The 25,300-nt window shown below is 35.8% G+C and overlaps 2 protein-coding genes across 2 annotated transcripts; one reads left to right on the top strand and one right to left on the bottom strand.

The window, feature by feature from the left end:
• Nucleotides 1–4,750, top strand: LOC147760307 (uncharacterized). Its single transcript, XM_087019447.1, has 3 exons — nucleotides 1–142; nucleotides 3,075–3,550; nucleotides 4,377–4,750. The coding sequence occupies exons 1-3, from the start codon at nucleotides 108–110 to the stop codon at nucleotides 4,421–4,423; spliced, it is 558 nt and encodes a 185-aa protein (XP_086875573.1). The 5' UTR covers nucleotides 1–107; the 3' UTR covers nucleotides 4,424–4,750.
• LOC106161623 (glutamate--cysteine ligase catalytic subunit) lies at nucleotides 4,734–18,929 on the bottom strand. The gene is made up of 16 exons (XM_013538648.2): nucleotides 18,648–18,929; nucleotides 18,305–18,414; nucleotides 13,782–13,901; nucleotides 13,399–13,467; nucleotides 12,535–12,648; nucleotides 12,142–12,200; nucleotides 11,675–11,892; nucleotides 11,132–11,248; nucleotides 10,528–10,666; nucleotides 9,993–10,105; nucleotides 9,633–9,725; nucleotides 9,001–9,105; nucleotides 8,522–8,603; nucleotides 8,145–8,272; nucleotides 7,657–7,783; nucleotides 4,734–7,105 (listed from the first exon to the last, which is right to left on the bottom strand). The coding sequence occupies exons 1-16, from the start codon at nucleotides 18,795–18,797 to the stop codon at nucleotides 6,807–6,809; spliced, it is 2,043 nt and encodes a 680-aa protein (XP_013394102.2). The 5' UTR covers nucleotides 18,798–18,929; the 3' UTR covers nucleotides 4,734–6,806.
• Between the last annotated feature and the right edge of the window lie 6,371 nt (nucleotides 18,930–25,300).

Raw genomic sequence — 25,300 nt, 5'->3', positions numbered from 1 at the left:
AAGAAAGATGATTGTGCAAAGGCAAGGACAGGTCACATGTAGCCAACTGGTAGCTCTGGGCTGCTGTAAGTAGATGACCAAAGACCATATAGGCCCAGACCGGCTCAATGGAAGACGGGACGGTCTCCTCCCAGACCTCCCTGTAAGTAAATGCAAATGAATATATTCAATGCAAATTATTATTTTGATTTATAATTTCTTTGTGGATATGTATGATAAAGATGGATTTGACCAGTGCCTGTATTTGTTTTCAATTTATATTAAAAACATTCATATTTGTTTGGTTTACAAAGTCTTTGGATTCCATATCATCGATTTGAAAGTTTTTGAAGTTAGCATTGAATAAGAATAATGTTAATGAAACAACGGGTCTTGTTTAAATTCAAACACATATTTTCCTCTTTTGTTCCAGCACAAGTTATTCCTAAACAATTAGACCTACGTGTTCAAATATATAGGTAAAGAAGTACTCCGGGAAGTTGAGCAAAAGAGATACCGAAACTTGTCAAAAACCACACAAACACACATGCACACACACACACACACACACACACACACACAGAGAGAGAGAGAGAGAGAGAGAGAGAGAGAGAGAGAGAGAGAGAGGTACATGTATGCCATTAAATTTTCATATAAACACATTGGTTGGCTTGTTACTTTTTTTGCTGGTTTTATAATATTCAACGAGCGTCAGATTTGGAAAGAAAAAATATAAAAGGCATATTAGCAGGGGAGAGGATATAAAAAATCAAGTAATCTCGCTTATATTCATTGACTGGTGTTTTATTTGTTATCTCGACTACAAGTCTACAACTGTATAACAATTAAAAAAAATTAACCCCCATATGCATTGTTTTAGCGGGGTGAATGAACCTAAGTATACAATACAACAAATTAACAAAAAAATTATCAAGTTGTAAATACAGGTTGAAAAGGGAGGTTGAAGACAGGTGGGTGGATGATGATATTAAAAGGTTGGACATTTTCTATAGGGCTGCTCATTTAGTCGTCCAGCCTTCTCGTAAATACCTTTTTTTATTTTGTTTATAACTGCTGTCATCAATTGACCGGTTTGGCTTGATTTAAAATAAATCGTGAGAAAGAAATAAAAAAACACTATTATTTACACTACATATGGAGTGCATGCAACGTGCCCTGAACTCCCTAACAAAAATGTCTCTCAAAATCATCAACACCACATGCACATTTAGAATTCAGTTGTGTAAAGGATGGGCTCTAATAAAAAAGGAAGCTTATCGCAGGGTAAATGATATATATTTATATATAAATCAGTAAAAAAAATCCCATATTTACACCTAGTCGTTGGGTATGTTTGGGTTGAATATACCGTTGCAGATATAACATTTGACAGTGATTGAGATGAAACCAAGTAAACAGCAAGGTCAGATATATTGGAAGATCTTTCAAAAATATTTCTATTTTAATTTCAACCAAAATTGAAACTGAATGCGTTAGGCCCCTGTTTATTGGGAATCTACCGATAGGTGAACAAAAGTATCGTTACGCTCTGTAACATAGTAAATGATATTACGTCACGGCTGGATTGAGATTAATCGAGATTTTCACTTAGGTTTTAATTTCCCACAAAACCTGACAAATGTCTTTGAAAAAATTTACACGATTTGATATTGTCGTTATTTTCGGGACAATCATCCAAAACCATCAATGTTTTGGTAAAAAATTATTTACTTTCATTGTTTCGAGGCTAGTTGTCATGGTAACTAGGCCCCACTAGCCAATTCGTACCTTGACGTCTGACGTGAGGTCACGTTGCTGTTTTGACGAGTGCGATTGTTGTGAAAATGACAAATTATATGACAAATAGAAAAATTAAACCTATTTATATGGTGGATGAGTAAGTATAGTGTTATTATGCAATAACAAGCGAAGTCTTTTATCAGCGTATTCAATGATAAGATATCTATGTGAGATTTGAAAAAATCAACATTTCAGCAACTATAATAAGAAAGGTCGTGAAACACTTGTGGTGGGATGACCAGGAACTCAAATATGACAATTATAGGTCTGAAATTAACATCATCGGAAGTCACAAGCTAGTTTTGGAGGAAGAGTCCGATAAAGAGCATCCAGTTGGAACCTGAATAGGAAATCAACGCTTATCTAATCTAAAAAACTTGGAGCGAATTTATACATTTTCATTTGTTTTCTTTATCGCACGGAAGGTAACATCTAAGTCTTTTTACTAAAATGCGCCAGGAGATAGGAATTAAAACAGAAAATTTTACAAATCGAGGTGCATTTGATATTCGTAAGGATCAAAATGACTTACCTTATGAAAATCAATAAAAATTAATAAACATCTAGACTAGATCATCCGCAGACAGGGCTGTATGAAATGAGCAATTATTTGACTACTAGAAAACCTTTGTGCTAGCCCGAAGGATAATCCCTGAAGAAGGTCTAGGGGCCGATAGCTTGGATAATATATGACATCTGGAATGCCGATGCATCAGTAATAATACTTAGACTAGATCTATTGCTAGCATAGTTTAGCTAGAAGGGGAAATGATTATGGTAAGAAACGCGCCGTGAGGGACGTGCTCGAGTACGTGCCTCGAGCTCTACGTACTAATGACGTCACGTCATTACAACTTCATTGCACTAGGACATGTAGCAGATATTTTTGACGAAGAACCATTTATTAGACCTAGATCTACATAATTTAAAAGTGCCCCATTTAAAACTTGAAGTACCGGCTCTGAGGATACGTGCGTACATAACTTCAACCACAACTATTTAAAATGTTGCGATTATTATTATTATTATTATTATTATTATTATTATTATTATTATTTTATTAGGCCTTAAATAGGCAATGTCTACGCAACCCATAGGCCTATCTATCACTGAATGGGTTTTTCAAAAGAAAAAAAGAATATGCCTGGTTTTCTGATTACTAGGCATTTCTTTTGAGATTTGGGATCTTATTAAATAAAAAGTTAAGCTAAGCACATTGATTAAAATAAAATAAATGAGAAGAAAGTAGCAGCTGTTTATTATTATTATTATTATTATTACTGTTTAATTTTAAGAGAGAACCGTAGAGAGGGGAAACTACCGCTTATCCACGAGCACACAGAGCGGTTTGCCGCGAAAACACCCGTCCCCCTTGCACTGGGAAGAGGTAATACCCTCTTCCCCAATAGGCCGTCAGCTCCACGCCCTGAGAAAATACGGCCGTTAGCTAGACCTGTGACTCCGGTCGCAATTTTTGACCTGGGGCCACAGCTGCAAGGGAAAAATCAAATCGGACGAGAGGGGGCGCTCCTGCAGCGCGAGGCCACAAAAGCCACGCAAGGGGGAAGATGTGGCGCCCCGAAAATGCTCTCGCTTGCCGAAACCTCCAATTATTTTGCACGGCCTCCGGATTGGGAGTACTCCACAGTGCAATCCGCAGTGCAAAGACGGCTGGGTATACAGAGACAGCCTCAAGGTCCACAGATGACTGGCAGGCTCAGGCCGATAAGCCGCCAAAGAGCGGCAGGACTTCACCCCTCTAGGCCGCCCCGTAAGTGAACGCTTCTCAAAGTCTCCCAAGTCAAATTTTGTTTAATTGTTTTCTTCATCAAAGTATTAACTTTTACATTAAAATGCTACAATTCCTGATAAACAGATACTTTTGAACTGTATTCATTTCGTATTTTTTATGTGAAAGGGAATTAATACTTAAATTGAGTTTTACATATGTATATGCTTGTCTATGTTTTATATTTTACAGAATCTAATTTATATTCTTGATTCAGAACGGTATTAAGAAGTATGAGAAAACTTATGGATAACAAGTTTGTGGTGCTTAACAAAGATGAAAAGGAACTTCCAAAATTCTTTTATAATGCAGAACATTTAAAAAAAATTCCAAGATATTGATCCAAATTATTTTAAACATGCCACTAACTCCTAACACTGTTCAATTACGTCTTGTGTGCACTTACATTCAGTTATTTTTTGTATTTGTTGTAAAACTAACTCAATTAAACTAACTGGAGTGCAATTGAAAAAATAAATTATCATTATCATCGACTTGAAGAAAAAAAGATTTAAAAATAAATTATTAAGTTAGTTAAAAAGAGTCCCTAATAACTGCATAAAATTTAGGAAGCTTTCACAACCAAAGTTGATGCACAAGCTAGCAGATCAGCGGACTTACAGATAATGATATGGCCTACACACTTGACAACTTACCGCATAAACCCTGCTTGAAATCTATTCAGTGTCTATTTGGGGTCTATTTGGCGACAAGCTTTCAAGTTGGCCAGCCATACTTGATCCTACAATCTGCAAGTCTGCGGATCATCGTGTTCTGAATGCACCCTTACTTGTATTTCTATTTTTAGGTAACAGAGGGACACTCGATGGAGACCAGTATGACAGATGCCAGTGACTTGCAGAAAGGAACGAAAACTTTCACTAAAAAAAAAAAATCAATAAAAAAAACCTTTATGGCAGATATACAATAGACAGCATTCACATTGACTTTACTTATTATTCATTACTGGCTGAACAAACTTCAATAGTCAACGAACTTCAACGAGAGCACATGCAGGACTGAGAAATAAACCTTGCTAAAAAGTGAACATGTGAGGAACTTTCATGTGAAGTTAAAACTTTCTTTGTTACGATTTCACTGGTGGTGTATATAGATCTGATGAACAATGGGATGACAATAAATATTCTTTTAATAATAAACAATATTTTCTTTTTAAATATACCCTGTCTCTGTTTTATTCCATTTGTTCGAGTTATTTTAGCATTTCTTTTACATCTGGGAATAATTAACAATTAATTATAAATGCCAGCTGATTTTACCACTACCATACTCTATGGGAGATTTAAAATTTGATCATGTTGTGTTTCACAATGCAAGTTATTTGCAATAAAAATGCATTTAAATTTTAAAACTTGTTTTGCTTTCATTAAATAATTAAACAAACAAATAAATAAATAAATAAAGAATTGCAAATAAATAATAAAATAAAAAGTACACAAATAAATTAAAGAAAATGTCTTTATATGATACCATTAAATTCTTGTTTATGACTTCACCCATTACAACATTTTCTGAGGATTAAAGCATTGTAGTAAAAGGAAATAAAAAGCAAAATAAATTTAACTCCCAAAGAAACTAATAAATGAATAAATAAATAAATAAATTAAACCAATATAAAAAATGCCCTTATATTCAATGCCTCATTACAAAATACAATTCCTTTTTAAATATCACTACTGGTATATCTGTCTTAACACATTTTCTCCAAGAGAACCCAGTTGCACTAAAATGAGATAAAAGGCACCATAAATGTCATGTCCAAAGAAACTAAATATACAAATAATGTATAAATGAAGTACCAGTATTTGAAATGCTTACAGCTCTGATATGGCAAATCTAGAATAAGCTTCACATTTTAAATAGGAAACACAGCTTTTTAAACTTTCAAATCAGCATTATCAACTATTACTAAATCCTTTTCCTGGGGGTGGGGGTGGAGGGGGGGGCAGAAATTATTAATTCACACTTCAAATTTATTGCGTAAATACCCGAGCTCATTTTCTCACACTTTTTCTGTCGCTATAATATCCAGAATCAGTATAAATAATATACTTCCAGCAGTATAAGACCTTGGTCCCTCAAAGCAATTTACTACAGTGACTCAAATAAGTTTCTTTGAAACAAATATTAACTTAGACCCTTCAAAAAGTCTATATAAAATCATAAATGATTAAAATGAATGGAGATGAGAATCTATAAAAAGATTATTACATCAGCAACCTATAAGCCTTTCACAGTATTGCTCTACTGGTAGCCTTAAAATGAGCTGAGAACCTGTGAATGTAGTTATAACACATTATTATTTATTAATAAACAATAAAACCTTTTTTCACTGCTCAGTTATCCTTTTTTTCATGTCTGTGAAATATGTCTGTATGTTTGGTGAACTGCTTTGGAATCTTAGGCTGTATTCCCAGAGCTTTTAGATCGATCTATCCCTGCGGGGAGTCTCACTAGATTACTGTCAGATAATCCGGCTTAAATGTCCGTCCCGCCTACTACAAGCTGTGAGGGGGTAATTAACTTTCGTGTCTGCCCGGCTGACAGCTATTTAGCGTGAACCCCCAGGAAGTTAGGTCTATCTAAAGTAGATCGATCTAATCTATGGAAATGGGGTCTTATATTTTGTCATTTTTCCACAAATTTTACTCACTTGAGAGGCTTCCCTGTCTATCTAACACCCTCATCCGTCACGTACAACATTTAGAAGGCGCTCGTTTACTTCTGACATAACAAACATCAGTATCATAGAACATGGTTTCAGTTACCATCAACGCAATGCTTAAGCTACCCAAGTGACATTATAAATAGTAAACTCTAAATAAATAAATCAACCTGATGTTGCCATCGTAGCTTTACATTTGTAAAATCCTTTGAATGTTTAGAGATGTCTTTCCCAAAAACAAATCCGCAAAGATTGCTGTCATTTAACCCAGAGCATGGACTTCGTTAATCAGAACTTGATTTCAGTACATCATGCAGAGTCCTGCTGCAATGATATAAATTATTCTCTCCGTTGATTGGGAACATCAAAATTAAAATGGGTGTTTAAATGCAGGACCATCTAAATGCAGCATTAAAGTAAAAATATAATAATAAAAATAATTATGAAAGTGTCTCAGTCAGTTATCACTACATTAACTAGAAGAATGAACAAAATAAAAAAGAGATGTGACTGTAAAAATGGCCTCAATTACAAAATAGTCAAAATAAAAAATCATTCATTTCCATTCAGAGTTCCATCCTGATAAACATGGTCGATCTGATGATGACCAGTCACAGCGTGTTTATCATTCAAGTGCTGCTCTGCTATTTTGACTGCGTGCGGAATGGACTCCTGTGTCCGCGTGATGATTGGGAACAACAAGTCAGGCTCAACAATCTTCTCCTTGGTAATTAGGTCGCAAGTTTTCATGAGATCGTACGCTATCTTCTCTGACACTACAGAATCCTGCTTGTAGTCAGGGTGGGAGGTGACAAAGTCGCGCATCCAACGAGCCGTGGTCTTCAGTTCACCTGGAGTGGAGGAAGATTTGCATGGAGGTTACTTTAATAGAACTTTTATTTTATCAAATATCAGGCCTGTAGCCAGCAATTTCAGAGGGGGAGTCGTTTTCTGAAAAAGTGGACCTTTTATGGTTTTACCATAAAATCCTTAAGTACATAGATCTAATTTTACCTAGAGTGGACCTTTTCCCAGCAAAAAGGGTGGTTCTTTCGAGCCCCCCTGGCTACGGGCCTGTATTTACTAATTTGCAAAAGCAATGTTTCCTCCCAAACATTTTCTATCATCAGATCAAATGAGAGAGAGAGAGAGAGAGAGTTCTTGTATTTGCAGTGTGTGTAAAAGAGAGGGAATGACAGAGGGAATAAAGATGAAAGGCATGATAAGATCATATTATCTATTTATGCTTTCTCCTTTCATCTCATCAAATGAAATACACAAAGAGAGAGGGAGAGAAGGAGCGTGAAAGACAGGAATATAAATAAATCTTGAAATAATAAAATGCTAAGAAGAGAGAGAAGGGGAGAGAGAGAGGGGGGGAGGGGAGAAGAGACTCACTGACCTGCTGCTCTTTTACTGATCAGTTTCAAGTACTGTGAAATTGTACACCTTGTCTCCACATCCAGCGTCTCTATATTTGTCAGATAAGCCTCCATTAGAGGCACCAGACCAGGAAAGCCATCTTCCTCCTTAAAAAAAAAAAAAAAAAAAAAAACTCCACATGTATTATAAACATCAAAGACCTCTCTCCTGTCTAGTTTACTGAAATTTTCATTCTGTGTTTCATTATCATGGTCATTTTCCTCAATATTTGTTTAGTCAGGCACAATTGTCAGGCATGTGAGCTAGACACTAATAACCAGTTCAGAGAATTAATATTTGATCTAAGTCAGTCTTTGACAAAGAAGTGTCATCCATCAATGTCTGTCTGAAAATCACTTATACTTTACGTGTTGCTCATCAGTCGTTAACTTGGAACTGTCCAAAAAGCAATTATATCTTATGCACCTAGTAATAAAGCCAAAAACATGTTTATAAATTGTTGCTTACCTTTCCGTTAATGATCTCATTAATGGTCATCTCGGTGTATTCATCCTCTGCATCCACTGCACGACTTATGTCCACATTACCACAGGGACAGTTACAGATGCACTCAGAGGCCTTGGGAGGGGAATAACCTGTAAATCAAAAATTGTTGTCAAAATTTATCTTTAAAAATGGATAATTACCTACAAGTACTCCTGTTTTGGTTTGTTAGGTAACAGCCTAACTAAAAGAGTTAGCAACTGATTTTAAAAAACAATTTTAGGAAAGTTTACGGGGAATTTACACTGCACCTCCGCAATCTAGTAATCCACTTGGTCATCCAGTGACACAATCTAGACCTGAACCTGCACTGGTTTAAGTGGTAGCATGTAAACACTCACCTGTCAGCAAGTCTTTCTTAAAGTAGAACTTTCCTTGGCGTAGAGCGTCTCTCTTGGCTGCTGTTTTCATGTTTTGATCTACCTGGAATTGAAATGTTCCAAGTTTAAACAAAAAACCTCTTTGTCATCACTGAATTATTTACAATATAAAAACATCAACTAAAAGAGACTTATAAGAGGTTCATTTAAGTAGATTACACCTAGTAAATCATAAACAGTCTTCAGAATATTTATTTTTTTATTGTAACAAAGATTACATACCCAGCTCCATGGACCTATATTCCACCATACATCACTACCTATTTTATTTTAACAAAAGTGTGCACCAAATATTAAATATATAATCTTGAATTATTCATAATTTATATTAACACAACATGTTATCACTAGCAGCCACACCCCACCCCACTCTCTCTATCTCTCTCACACACACACACACACACACACACAGTAATAACATACAAAGTCCCGTACTTCACCTTAGATATTGGTATCACCAGGTTCAGATGGAAAGACAGGATCACTCGGGTCAGCAGCACCACAAACACCACATAGGCTGCATTTTCAAAGTCTGTAAGCTGGACCTGGAGTGAAATACACAGAAATGTCAGGATCCCATAAAGAATTCTATACTTGTAGTATATTAAATGACGAAGTTAGATAAGATGAAAATCACCAAAGAACTAAAGAAATACAATTTTTATGATTTTTTTTTGTTTTGTTTTTATCAAAAAGTGAGTACTTGTAGCGTATAAGTATGATTAACCAAAAAAACTAAAGAGCGACAGTATTTATAATCTTTTTCGTAATCATCAAAAACTCAATTCAATTGCAGACATATTATAGTGTCAATAAATATAAGTGATATAATAAAAAATATATGCAAATATTATATTATCTAAGGCCACATTCAGAACAGTGGACTAAGTAGTCCGCAGGTCAAATATAGCGACCCACTAATAAGCTTGCCTAATCCTCTAATAGATGCTAATATTTATCCCGTGGGGAAGTATTCAAGTGGGTCGGCCATATTTGACCCTCAAACTAGTTAGTCCACTGTTCTGAATGTGACCTAATTTCTAGCCTTTGACCACTACATATTGGTCATTACCTCGGTGGGTCTAAACTCCACTCTCCAGCCAATGTCAGAGTTTGGAGGCGGCGGCTTGAAGCGCATTGACTGCCAGTTTGTGGACTGGATGTTCTGAAATTCAAACAAAAGTTGATGAGACAAACAAACAAACATTTAAAACCTGTATTTCAAACTACCAATGACAGTTTGAGATGACGATCAATACATGCCCAGAGCCAGGGGGCAGGGGTTAAAAGAACAGAAAAGGTCCACTCTCAATCAAAATTTAATCTACTGGGTTTTATGCCATTTCTCAAGTTTGGTCAACTTAAGGGGTAAAAAAGTAGACAAAAAACACATTTGAAATTGCTGGCTACAGGCCTGCAGTGTAGCTCCTACCTCAAAATGATCACTTTCTTCCTCATCGTTCTGGTCAATTTTCTCACTGAATAATGAGATGGGGTCCCTGATAAATAAGTGGGCCACGTGTCTTGCCAACAGCTCATCCACACCTGAAACATATATAATATAATATAATATAATATAATATAATATAATATAATATAATATAATATAATATAATATAATATAATATAATATAATATAATATAATATAATATAATATAATATAATATAATATAATATAATATAATATAATATAATATAATATGACATACCTTACTATACTGAGTGCATAGAATTCCTATTCATTTCTTTTTATTTAACTGTCCGTAACTCCCTCTTTTTGTTATAATCAACCTGCTAACCAAATAGTCAACCAACCAACCAACCAATAAGTCAATCAATTTACCAACCAACCAACCAACCAATCCACTCAATCAATCAATCAACCAACACATCAATCAATTAATCAACCAACCAACCAATGAACAATCAATCAATCAATCAATCAATCAATCAATCAATCAATCACCTGCTGCCTTGAGCCTGCTGCATATGTCTCTGTCGTAAACCATGTCGATGTCGTTATAACACGCATTGCACGGTCCCAAATAAGAGTCTATTGTGTCATAACGTGACTTATGTATCCTGAATCTGTCCTTCTGGAGGGGCTGAAGCATGGCAAAGAACACATAACAATCAAATCAAAGGGGTCGAAGTGGTTCCAATATTTTTACCAAACAACTGAAATTAGTTTCAACATACCACAGCATATTTCACTGGACAAATTACAGATATATCTGATGTATCTGCGATAAAAGTGTTTAAGAAGTTTTTTTTTCCCCAACAAGCATGCATGTTGTACTAAACCTACACATTCAATTGAGAAATGAAGCATGCATTTGTTTTCATTTTATTCTCATTTCAAAGTAATCTTTACTGTAACCACTGGCACATTCACTCAATATGATACTTAGCAATTTCATGATTAATTTCATTATCAATTTAATCATTAATTAACAATAATCATATTATTGATAATACACAAATGGTTGTCAACAGGGTGTTATATGATAGCCTTCATGGCAAAGTGGTGCTTGAAACACTCAATAGATGGCGCTGTGAGCAGTCCATACCTCCAGGCCTCTCTCCTCTCTTGTCCGACAGTCTACAGAGTTGGAGATCACAAACCAGCGGCAGTCTATGTCAGACAGAAAACCCCTGTAGATTGGTGAACCAGCACTAAGGGCCATCTGAAAATTTGAACAAAAATATATTATAGAATTATAAAACTGAGTATGTGGGGAAATTCTGATAAGTGAAGATTCATGATTGAGGCGGAACTTTTTTGCAAATGTTTCTAATCGCTATCTCTTTCTCTCTCAAGTAGAAGTGCCGCGCACCAACACAAGCAAGTGTGCTTGTGCACACCTGAATGCACATGCACAAATGCATGTGCACGCACACACATACACACACACACACACACAGCCATTTTCCAGAATTATCACAGACCTGCTTGTATCCACATATGTTGCCACCTGCTCTCTCTCATTCTCTCTCTCTCTCTCAAATACACACACACACACACACACACATACACACACACACAAACACACACATACACACACACACACACACACACACACACACACATGCCTGCATACACACAAACTTACAATGATAGGACAAAGCGGCGCCAGCTGGTCGTAAAGGTGTCGTGCCTCGTCTATATTACACGCCTGGAATGTCATCTGGAGACAAGAACACCCCATCCCGAAGCCCATGGCATCCAGGTAGATGTGGTCAGGCAGGGAGGCCGCCTGAGACTCCCCGCTGTCGCCATATTGGGATAAGTCCTCTTGGAAAGGACTTGGTGTGTTTTTGTCTTTGAAAACTAAAACAAGAAAAATTTGTAAATGTACATATATTGCAATATCGACATACTGTGATAAGACCTCTAGGATAAGACTTGGTGTGTTTTTTGTCTTTGAATACTAAAACGTCAAGCAGAGGATACATTGTAATTTGTACAGGTATATGTATTACAATATCGCCATATTGGGGTTAGTCCTCAGAGATAGATCGATCCACAGTTAGTACGACAGAGTTTGGGAATGGTCCCTTAGAGGTTTACTGAACTTACTTGGAATATTAATTGCCACCTTTTCTCCTCTTCTCTGTCTGATGTTTCTTGTTAAGGTCCTATAACAACATGACAGTCATATCTTTATTAAATCTTACACAATATCTGGAAAAGATATGATAATAAAGAACTTCGAGCTTGTAAACCCTTAATTTACTGCTCCAGAGTTCTCTTTTTTATTATATAATAATAGCCGCAGTTTATATAATGATACATGCTTAGCTGGGGTAGCACTAGCAATTATTTTCATTTAGCCAAATTGCTACTTTTCATCACTTTTTTTTCAAGGGTCAGCAGAAGAAAATGCTTTATTTTATTATAATTATTTTTCTATTTTTTTTTTTTTTTTGGACACAGACCCTAACTAATTTTTATTAACCTACAGATTCTTACTTGAATCTGGGGTGTCCTGGAAAGATGACCTCTTCAGGGTAAAATAAAGACCTAGAGGCGCCCTCTGTAGGTGTGGGCGGGAACTCAGGCCGGCTGAAATTAGGGCAACCCAACCTGGAAAAGTAGGTCATAAAAACAGACTGGATAAAAACTCAAAGTGAAGAAAAAAATGGAAAACAGTAGGTTTAATATTGGAAAAGGTTGGATAAAAATACAGTGACCCAAGCTGGGTACAAGTAGATTACTGGAAACAATATGACTGAAATAAGGTCGAACCAACCTGAAAAGTAGGTTATAGGAAACAGACTGGTTAAAAATAAAGTGACCCAAGTTGGAAAATGTAGGCCATTTGAAAATTTATAACACCCAGCGTATCTTGTATTACATACTCCATTATAACTGTGCTGAAAAATGACAGCTGAGGTCAGCTAAATTTAGAAATAGTATGCATTTCCCCTGTGCCCAGTGTATGCATTATACAATAGTTTAATCCTCAAGGTGTAGCCATGATACTTACATTCTTTTATGCTGCATGGTTCCAGAACGATTCCCCCCGAACAGCACCTCCCCAAGATAGTCCCATCCCCCAGTTCCCCCCCCCCCTCCCTAATACAGTGGTTGCAGTGACAAATGCTTGTAACTGCTGCTTCAAACAACACTATAACCACACTTGTATTTCATTGTATTTATACTGAAGCGTATATAAATATGTATATGTGCATTTCTTGTAAGCAACATACGAGAGCAATTATCCCAATGTTCGATACATCACTCGTGGAATAAAATTAAATAAATCACAAGGCAGTGAATGTCATGTGGTGTCTGTCATGAAAATGAATGAGAAGCATTTACGGATCTCCTTACCTTGGAAATGTGACAACAGAGAGGGCCGTCTCTCCCGGCTCGGACAGAAGTCTCATCACTTCCTTTCTCCTATAATACAAATATGATCAAAATTTATATTTGCTGACCTTGGTTTTCTACCTGATCCTCTTGATTTTTTTATTATAAATTTATAACAGATACTATTATAATTTTTTTTTACAAAAGACAACGACAACTTTTAATGAATTTTTTTCCTCTTCTTAGTAATTTATCTTACGTAGAATGTATATATATTCATTTTCCAATGAAATGTATAGGAAATACATAAGACAATGTATAAAGTGTACTGATTCTGATGAATAGTTAACATAATCTTTCATGAAATATCAAAACGAGAAAAGTTATCTAAAAGCAAAATTAACCTTCTTCTCATGTTGGCCTCCACCATATTAAAGTAAGCCATCAGTCCACCGTATGGTTTCCCTGGCGTCCCCTCCACCATGTAATTTGCATATTCTGGTCGCCATATTGTTTTTAGGTCCCTGAAAAAATATGAGCAAAATTTGTTTATTATGGAAGATTTTTCCTTTTTTAAAATTATTTTTATTTCTTGCTGCCATATTGTCCCTGCGAAAATATGAACAAATTACATTCATCATTAAATGATATTAATAAATTATTAAATATATTTTTATAGAAGTAAAATTCATCACAAAACTTGTGATATATACTCATGACTATCTTATCAACTTCAAACTACAGTTTGACCAGAAAACATTGGCCCGAGCCATGCTACATTTTTGGTAGAACGAAGATACATGTGGCATGTGCGAATACATGAAATACAGCACAGTGCTTAACTTCAGTCATATGAAACACTGCCTACTAGTAGCTATATGCAAAATAGTTCCGCAACTGGTATTTGATCTATGACATAGACTAGGTAATTAATTCAAGTTACAACACAAGCTAACAAGGTGTACGTGATAGAACATATGAAGCTTCAGTTGATGAACGATACCCCTTGCTGATAAGTGGTCCATCTTCCACTTATGCTATGCTAGATTTCAAGAATAAAAGGCCCAATAATGAATTGAACACCACGTATCAGGCTGTTATATTGTACATGTATATCAAAATTTATGGTCTGCTTTTCTCTTTTTAGTTAAAAAAAACACCACTTTTGGTTCCTTTCCTCTCTAATATTATCTACACTTTTATAATATCACTATCATTTTATCATAATGCATGAACATAATTTGTCATTTTTAAATTAAAATAAATTTGCAGTCTGTCAGGTTTACCTTAGGCCCCATGCAGGCAAGTTGTGGATTCTTCTTATACGTTAAGGACTCGATGGGCCAAAATTTTTTAACTTTCAGATACTACAAAAATTATATTTCTATATAGCATTTCTGGTGCTTTTACTATATAGAATAGAACTTTAGAATAGCCTGGCTTTTCATTTTGTAGCCAACAGCCATTAGGAATATTCTAATTTTTAAAAACAAATTGAGACCTCTAAATTTTGTGCCTGTAAAATGCACAATATTTCCCCACTGAAAAGATGGAGTTGTTGTCGTATTCTTCTTACAAGGAGAAAGATCTACCCATCACAAATGCAAACATGTCTCTATTATACAACCAAGGCATTTAAGGTGAGATTATCCTTGGTTCAATGAACTCATGGTTCAACAACACTGAAAGGTACAGGACATTAGCAAATATTACAAAGTTTACTTCCATTATAAATATTGGTCCTAATGGACTACCTGCCACTTGAAGACGACCTGCTTATATTATGTAGCTGTGTGGTAGCAGTTTAAAATGTTCAACTGTGAGAAGTCATGTAATATGAAAGAGAGAGAGAGAGATAGAGGTGAGTTCTTGCTGTTACAGAGCACAGGGGCAGAAGTAAGTCATCTTCTGGAAGATGGTCATAATTTTCCAGTCTACATTGAAAGGGATCTAATTTTTTCTTTCGGAAGACAGTCAAAAATGGAGGATGGATCAACAAAAATAATTTAAAAGACCGTCAAAATATATCTGTGGATCTGTCGCTGGTGTGTGTGTGCGTGTGTGTGCATGCGTGCATGCATGTGTGTGTGCGTGTGTGTGTGTGAGTAAAAGAGTGAGAGAATTAAGATGAAAGGCAAAATATGATCATATTAGAAACTGGGAGCAAAAGTAACAAGTCATATTTAAAATCAAGCATAGAAAACATCCAGTAAAACTGCCTACAACCAAGATGAAATAAAAAGAGAAAAGAAATTGCTACATCATGATGACAAATGAAAAATAAACAACACAATCTGGTATTAGAATGATTCAGCAAAATTGAATACCGGACTGTTATTTAAAATTACTTCAAGTTCATTCAACAAAAGTAGGTATTTTGAACCATCCTTGATTTGTCTGTTTGTTACTTGACAAGTTTCTCTCAAGAAGTTTAGATACAATCTTTAGGATAGGCAATCATTCTGCAGTGAAAGTAAAGATTACATTTTATCTCAGGTTATTTAAAGGCATGATGCATGAATTGCAAGTTTTTTAATTAGTTACATTTCTAAGCTAGACATACAAATTACTTCTACTGCTCTTAAAACGTCTAGACATGCACCACTTAAACACCTTAGTGAAAAAAATCTGCTCATGATTTTGCAAAGACAGAAGATGTTCATAAATAAAATGAAAGACATGAGCCCATTCAAGCAGCACTGTTTTACTAATGTACAGATTTTTCATGATTCATAAAAACTGAAAATAAAAGCAAAAGCTATCATGATTCTTTTTCATAAACTTGAAAATACTACCAAAACTCATATGACTTTTTTTCAGAAACTGGTCAATTTGTGTTTCCAATGCATCTAAATAAATAAATTATAAAATGAAATCATGAAACCAAAAGTCCACATTTTCCCTATTAAAAGAATCACCAGTACCCTAAAACATATGATTCAATATTATTTACATACAAAGTTTCTAGATGAATAGATAGTTTTGACAATAAAAAGCTCAGATGCATATGTATGTATCTCTTCAATAAACATGCATTCTACTGCTCACCACTAACCAAATAACTGATAATATTTTAAAAAAGAAAATTCCCTTCCTTTCCCTTTTTTGCATGTCCTAAATGTGTTTATCATTTCACAATAATAAAGATTGCCTACCTTTGCTGTTTAAGTACGACTGACTTTTAGAAATCATCTTAAATACCAATTGCAAATAGTTTTAATAAGAGAATTGGTTATGTATTAATTAGCAATTTTATATCAGCCAGTTAAGTTTATTTTTAAGTGTATGATAATGTTGAATTAAATTGCTGATTTTTTTTCAAATGAGGAATTTAAGAATTATAAGTAATAACCACATATGGAACAGTATCCAAGTTCATATTTGTGTATTGATACATCAGTGTCTCGTTTTGATAGAACCTTTTCTTGGGAAAAAATAATTTTTCTTTAATTTAATTACCAAATTTAGTTGTTTAGAGAAACCATCACTGTATACATGCTGAATGTAGACTGCATTTTTTAACCTGACTACCACTGTCTACCCACTGATCTTAACTCCTAATTAGAGGGCTACATCTTGCGCATACATGATGATACACGAGACTAGACTTTAAGTTCTTAAGACAAACTTTCCCCTTTTCTCACTGCTAATAAAAAAGCATTGATCAATTTTTAAAAAATTAAGACATCTGACTTAAAACTGATCTCAGCTTTTAGACCAAATGTTTAGTCAGCAAGTAAGCACAAGAATTTACATGTTCTTGATTCTAATTTTACTCCAAGGCTTAGAGCATTCAACCATATGCCTATGTATGTATTGGTATCGTTCAAGCAGGCAATTTAAAACTATGTGCTAGCGGGCGCTTTCTATGCTGACCTACCCTAACTATAAGGGGCCATTCAGAATATATGATCCGAGTACTAACTGATCCACCAATTAAATATGGCCGACCACACTTCAAAAGAGATGCCGCTGATTTCTAATAGTCTCCCTGCCTCCACATGTGCCATTAAACGGATTAAATCTCGGCTCCGATGTTTGATTGCTAGGCCCCACAGCGATGGCGCATGTAGAGGCGGGGAGACCATCATGGGATTAGTGGCATCGCTTCTGAAACCGGCCATATTTGGTCGGCGGATCACTTAATACTTGGATCATCTTTTCTGAATGGCCCCTGATACAGACAGCCCCTTGTAAGTCCTGTTTAGCTCTGCGTCACAGGTGATAGACGCACGACCCAGACAACTGTAGTACATTAATCTATTTATTTATGTAATGGTGTTACTCTAGCAGCCCCAAAGCAAAAAACAGTGGCCAGTATAACTGATGCTGTGGATGTATAATCTTATAAATTGCCTACTAGTACTGAGAAAGAAGAAAGATCTACTAGCAACTGGTCTTTTCCACTAGGCTCCTTTCCATTTTAAAGCTGCCCTTACCTATCTACAGGCTGTGCCAAAAACTCTTAACGCCACCAGTCTTAATACTACTAGTCAGTCTACTTGCCAGAGGATGGTAATAAGGGATCTGTGTATTTGTCTTTGGTGTACTGTAAGTGCTTTCCCCAATTTTCCTACCCGGTTTTTTTTTACTTGCCTAAATAGATTAATGGATTGACTCAAAATCCCCTGACCCCTCTCAGCCCCATCCAAGAACAAATGAATAGATAATATAAGCCAAATAAAAAATTGCTTTAGGGGTTTTTACTAAATTATTGTCAACCCCTACAACATGAAGAACTGGTCTAAAGCTATATAAAGACAGTGTACAGTATAACAGTACTATAAATTTGCACAATTTTCCTGGCCCTGCTCCAATCAGACTTACCATTTGGAATGGCACCAATATAAAACCTTGCAGGCTGTGTTTGAGTGTTTCAAAACCAATCATCAAACGTTTAATCCTATCACAAGCTCCCAAAACTTACGCAGGGTTTTCTCTCTCTTGTTGCTGTAGCACGTGTAAAACTTTGTCTCCCTTAAGTAGCAGACTGCTCTTCTCGTTCTCGTGGTCCAAGTGAACTAATGTGTACTCAACCTAGAGATATTGAAATATATAATAAAAATGAACACAAAATTATATTCCTCCTATAGTTAAATGAGATGGGCCTCTATATTTACTATGAATACAGTACCAAAATTGTCAATTATAACACACATTAAATCGACAAGCTTATGCAGTCTGAGACCTTGACACGTCACGAACGCCCAGGGCGTTTTTACTTTTGCAATCACACTTCACAACAGCGAAAATCCCTTTCATCTACCTACCTCGTCGCCCCAAAGTAAACAGTCCTTCTTCACATCTTTATGTCGTTTCCAGAGATTAATGAACTGGGTGATCCCATGTTCTCGTACGTGATCGGCTTTGGCCTTGGTCTCTTCCCATGACAGTGGCGTCCCTTCGGACAGTAGACCCATCTGGGCAACCTGTGTTAATGGATCGTCTTAACCCTCACAGCGGAATTTTAGAATTCACCGTCTTGCTGCGAGTAGTGGTTTATGTTTCTAAGCCTGTGGGTATGAGGTCAAGGTTTGGGTCATGGCGCTTGCGCAGTGACGACTTCCATGATTCAGCACATCTAGGCTAAACGAGTTGTGCAATGTTACTTGTGATTCACTGTTTTTCAATGGGCTATCCTAACTCTCTTAGGATAATATTGATTTAAGAGGGGTCTGCTCTCTATAATGCATTTTCTCAAACCCTAATTTCGTTGCGGAACGATCTAAAAGAAAAATAATTTACAAAATAGACCCCTCAGTATTAAGATAGTCTAGCAGACCTAAAGGATGAAAGAGCCTACATGTATGAATACAATGTAATTAAATAAACATTAGAACTAACGTTAAAAAGTATGCTCTGATAGGTAAATGAACAATTGATTGTCTTTTTTGTTCAGCAAATGTTTCTGTTAACAAACACTCATGAAAGGGGACCTACCGCAAATTTTATAGGGCCTAAGCCTAGTTTAGGTAATTTGTAGGCCTATTTCTTAAAACTGTACGATGCCCTATTTAGGCCCTATATCTACCCTCAACCATTAATTATAAATCATTCCGGAGATATCGCGAAACTCAAAATATTGGATCACAAATATTAGGCCTATAGGTCTACTCAGTCTCACCAACTTCAAATGAGCAAATTTAATATTGTTGTCTGAAAAACTAATTGTAAAATTTCCCACTTAGGCCTAGCAAACCAACGCCTTTTTTCTTTCTTTTTTCTTTTTTTTTTTTCGTTAAAAAAAATCCTCAAAACTAGGTTGGGTTGTACTCGTTATTCAACTTAACGAAATTTTGTCTCGTCTGGTTCATTTTTTGTTATGGAGAATTTTAAAGAATTAATTTTGGTAGATATCCTGACATCCCAAGATATTGTCCTATCAGGGCCGTAGCCTCCGGGGGGGCAGGGGGGGCAGCTGCCCCCCCCCCCCCCCCTGGGATTTAGAATTTTCCACACTGGTAGGGGGACACCCCCTCTCCCTTCGGGGGCTTTGCCCCCTCGTGTCCGCTTACTGCCCCCCCCTGGCATTTTGCTCAGGCTACGGCCCTGCCTATAACAACTATATCTGTGGTGTATAATAGGACTGTTAAATGAACATGACCATTGGTCTTTTTAACAGATTTTAAACGTCATCTTTAAATTGGAAAATAAAAAAAAGGGACAAAAATTTCATTTGAAATGAAGGGATTTTTTTTCTGGATTTGTTTTGTATTGTTTTCGTCTTTTTTTTTTTTTTTTTTTCATCAGCTGCATCTTAATAAAAAGGCCTATCTAATAAAATAGGCCTATGTAGCTACATGTAACCTACGCGTTCTCAATTTAAACTAGAAAAACATATAGCCTATGTCAGTCGTTAGGGAGAGCTAAGGGCACGTAGCAGTTTATCCGCAGATTTCGGTTGGCCCGTACACACTGTTTGAATTGGAGGCATTTTTCTCACTTTTTTCAACAACATAGAGTGAAAGTGGACGACTGTTAAGGTCTTCGTATTTTTATGTTGATTTTTGTCAAGAGTTGATATGATTAAACGTTTAAGGATATAAAAAAGAAGAGGGGATATCTGCAAACTGACTATAAATGCGATCGAAGTTAAAATGTGATATCTGTTTACGCAAACTCTGCCGCACTGTGGACACGAGATGTTTTGTGTAGGATCATGTGTTGGGTTCCTCAAGACCTGCCATCTTGTTAGATGTAGCCTGTGAGAAAAAGAGCATTTTCGGCAACCACAGGACCGGCTTTCATACGACATTCACAATTTGCGTAGCTGCGGTAAATCTTTTTTTTTTTTTTCTTCATATATTTCCCTACAGCTTCAGTCAACCCCGTCGCAAAGTCTTCGCGCATTTGCGGCTGCGTTTCACAACTGTCGCAATGGCGATCGCGGTTGTGCCTTCCACTTGTCCACTTGTCCAACCCACCTTAGTAGAGCCTTTGGAATGATTCCGCGCCAGTGTGAATCGCCGACCGGTAGTTTTGCCCTCTGCAGCACTTTAATTTGGTGTTGGTGATTTTATCCACCCATGAAATGCCTATTGTTTTTCTTGGCCAACGCTTCGTGGAACTAATCAAAATATTTTATCCACTTCCTTTATAATGTCCAAGTTTCACTACTACACTGAAGTATAACAAAAGTAACTAAAAGTATGAAAAACTTAGGGTGTGGAATTCCATGTAAATTAATGTCCAAGTTAGATATTAGGCCTACAGCTTTCCTTTAATCAACTTCAGGCCCGTAGGGGGGGGGGGGGGGGGAGTTCGGGGGGTTCGAAAGAACCGCCCTTTTTCCTTTGAAAAGGTCCACTCTGAGTAAAATTTGATCTAATACATGATGTTTTTCTGGAAAAAGGTCCACTTTTTCAGAAAACGAACCCCCCCCCCCCCCTTTTGAAATTGCTGGCTACGGGCCTGAACTTCGATCATGGTACACACAGGAATTCAACAATTATCATTTTCTCTCGTTTCACTTCTTATAATACTTTTACATGGGGTACAGGGTTGGGTGTGGGATGGAGGGAGGCGAGGAAGAGGTGAAGAGGGGGATCTCCGAAGCTTAGGGGGAGGAGGGGGCGGTGCGTATCCCAGTGCACATCCCTCCCCTCACAATCTATCGTTGTATTAGCCAGATAATCAATGTCCACTTCGATTAAAAGCGTCATTAAACAGATTAAATCACGCCTCCGAGATTTAATTGCTAGACCCCTGCAAGGACGGCACGTGTGGAGGCCGGGAGACCATCAGCGGTTTAGTTGGCTCTTCCATGAAGGGTCCGCCATATTTGGTCCGTGGACCAGAAGTTCCTCGGATCTTCTATTCTGAATGGGATTGATGCATTTAAAGGCAGTGATAATCCTCCTAATTAGCGCCCGCATCATTAATGTTCAAAGATGTAATTACGTACAATATTTTTCATTAAGAAACTGATTACGGAGCAGGTGATTTCTATTTACACAGGGAGGGTTTTTTCCGCCTATTTAATCAGGGTTAGTGTTTAAAGACGCAAAAAGTGCATTAGAACTTACTATAACGAAATAATTTTCCTTCAATCTCCAATGCATGCCAAAAACGAAAATTGACAAAACTGAGACCTATATACACCATTTCTGTGTTCTAATTTGCACATTTTCGAGTCAACTCTCTTAACAGGGATTGAGTCATGGGGATTTCTCTCGTAAAACTTTAAAAAAGTACTTTTGTACTCGAAAACAATGGCTTTAAGCGTACATTTTTAAATTTTGATGAATTTGTTGTATATATTTGCAATTGAAAAGCCTAACGCTTACTGATGCGATTTTGATTGGCGCTTGATGTTTTTCAATTAATTAATTAATGTATTATTTTATCCATCTATACATTTATTTATCAATTTTAATTATTAATTAATTCATTAATTTATCTATCTTTTTTATTGTTAATTACTTTTGTGACAGAGGGAAATGTAAGAAGTGTACTCAAAAATTATATCCATGGAAAATTTTAGCAGAAATTAAACATTACCTTTAAATTACATTCACTCTGCACCGAAATTAGCCATACTAATTTTAAATAGACATTTTACTCATTTTGGTCACTGCATAGGTTTTTTTTTTAGTTATGAGCAGGGTATATGAGTCTGTAAATGAATTAAAATTGGTGAAAATAAATATAATGAATAAAAATTTAAGGGATAATAACTCTTCGTTCTGGCCAAAAATGAATTTTTCTGGAGTAAGCAACAATTTTCCAGTACTTACCAATGGTTAATGAATCCATTTTTACATTCAAAGTTAGTCCCTGTTTTTTTCTAAAAAGTTTGTTTTTTTGTTATCATCTCTTAAGAGAGTTTTGCCATCAAGGGGGTCACGTGGTCTAAAGACAAGCTCAGATATAAAAATGATAGCTAAAATTGCCGTTTTTCTTGTACAACAGAATATATTGAATTTCTATGAGTTGTTCAAAATGTTTTTATTATGAAATATAGATCTCATACGAAGAGTTATTATCCCTTTAACTATGCTGAACTGAGTAATCCAACTGAAATCTTCTCTGACAAAAGATGGTGATTTTAAGCATGTAATTTATATACATGTATTTTAATTAAATTTTCCTATAGCTTTTGATATTAACCATTTCGGAAAAATGTTGAAAAACTATCAAGTTTTACTGGGCATGAAGAAATTTTACACAAGCATTAAATTGGTATAAGCTTAATAGCAAAATCTAGATATATATTAATACAACATTTAATGGAAATCCGAAAAATAATTATAACGTGAAGCACGGGACTTCGAGAGAGAGAGAGAGAGAGAGAGAGAGAGAGAGAGAGATAAAGTTACAAGATTCGAAACCATAACAGATAGACGAGACATGAAATGAACAAAGATGTAGATACTTTGATGCACCACAAAAAGATCAACAAAAAAAGAAGAAAAAAAAGTGAATACCTAACGAAATAAAATCATTGTTGAAATTAATTTCTGTGATACTGTGATTACAAAGTTTGTCAAGTTTCTCACGTAATTCAATATAAGAGTTATTTTACTTACTTTATGCTTTTTGATTAAAACTACAGAAAAGTGAAACACATATATACCACCACCAATAAGAATGCCAGCTTATCTAGTATGTAGTGAGTAACAAGAGCTATGAAGTACATTAAAATTGCAAAAGACAGCAAATCCAAGTTCAACTGGTTGGTTTGAATGGATCTTTTTTTTATATACCGTAGCTTGGGCGAATAAAACAATTAATTTGTCTTATTATAGATTATTATAGATTAAGTGGCAACAAATTTGGCAGCGTATTCATTCATGTAATATCAGGGACGGATCCAGAGATATTTTCTGACAGTCTTCCAAATTATCTTTGTTGATTCATTCTCTATAAGTGACCGTCTTCCGACAGAAAAAAAAAAAGTTACTCGTTTATGTAAACTGGAAAAGCTGACCGTCTTTAGAAGATCCGTCCCTGAATATTACACAATATATGTACATATATATTCAAAAAGTTGTGTGGAAAGTCTGTGAAATGCATCTGTAAATATTATTCAGTGTTTAATAAAATATCATGTAATGCCTATCTCTTCATCTGGCCAAGGCGTTTAAAAACAAGATCCCTGCACGTGATAATGGAGATGCTCGTTCTGCCATACGTAACCAATCCACGAGACAACATTTATCTGGTCTGATAATTATCCAATAAAAATGTCAGTTTAACCCCACAATTACACGTAGGATCGGGCGCAATTAGTCCTGTCACGAAGTAGCAATTTTGGATATAGGAAGATTGGGTAGATCAGGCAAGCATGCAAGTTTATTTCTCATAAAGGCTACTGTTATGCAATTCCGTTTAGAGTTCGTGGAATAGATGCATGTCAGCCTAGTTGATTTGACCCTTTTATTCAAGATGTCATAAAATTTGTACAGATTATTAAGTTTTTTTTTTCTTATTTTTGGTTGAAAATAATTCATATAACTTTATTCCATTTGGTCTGATATCCGCTTTTTTCTTGGTTTAAATAATTTCATATTTTCTTCAAAAAGGCCTGGTTAGAAAAATTAAAGACTTAAGCAACACACACAAAGTGTAAGAGAGAGAAAGAATACACATAGAGAATATATATGATGTTCTTGTCTACGTACTAAACCAAGCACCTACCCACATCTAGCAAGATAAACCTAGGATCCAAAATAAAGGGGTCCTAGGATAAACCAACTGCCTGATTAAGTAAATAAATAAATAGCTAAATATAAACAGTAAAAAGATAAATGAACAACAAACAAATAAATTAAATACATTATACAGTAAAAATATAAAAAGCCCCTTAATTTGAAGCTATAAACTTTAACAATTTAAAAGTTACAGAAATATTTTTACACCATTTTGCAGGGAAAATCTTGTTGTTTTTAAAACAACATATTTCCAAAGATTCCTGATTTTGTCATGATGGGTTACATCTTGGACATAATAACGAATATTTCATTTTGTCTTTTCTGTTCTGTTGGGTATTTTGATGCATATTGTTAAATGTATAAAAAGAAGAGAGAGAGAGAGAGAGAGAGAGAGAGAGAATCCAACTCAACACGAGCGACAAAGAATGGCTTCAATTTGCTAACTGAACCCCTACGTTTAACGTACAGGTTAGATAGACAACTGTCGGGATCCGGTTAAGTGGTCATTCGCTCATTCACGACCAATTTTTCCGCTTAATCTATCTGCCACGGGTTGAAGCCTGAAGTCTACAGGTGGCCGGCATGGTCAAGTCATTTGTCCGGTCCATTGTGCACGGCCTTTGTCCGCGGGGCTTCTAATTGTAATTAGTCCCTATTACATGTTTCGTTTACCCTCACTATAATCAGTGCTTATCTCACCTGCCACGGCAGTGTATTTGAGGAGGCAGGCGAACTCTTGAGAAGCCATAGAACGCTCATTAAAGCGTTAA

Source organism: Lingula anatina, chromosome 8 (assembly GCF_051362555.1).
Source record: "Lingula anatina isolate TDL-2025a chromosome 8, LinAna3.0, whole genome shotgun sequence".
Classification (NCBI taxonomy): Eukaryota; Metazoa; Brachiopoda; class Lingulata; order Lingulida; family Lingulidae; genus Lingula; species Lingula anatina.
The sequence above is the reverse complement of the archived record's forward strand: the minus strand, read 5'-3'. Positions and strand labels throughout refer to the sequence as shown.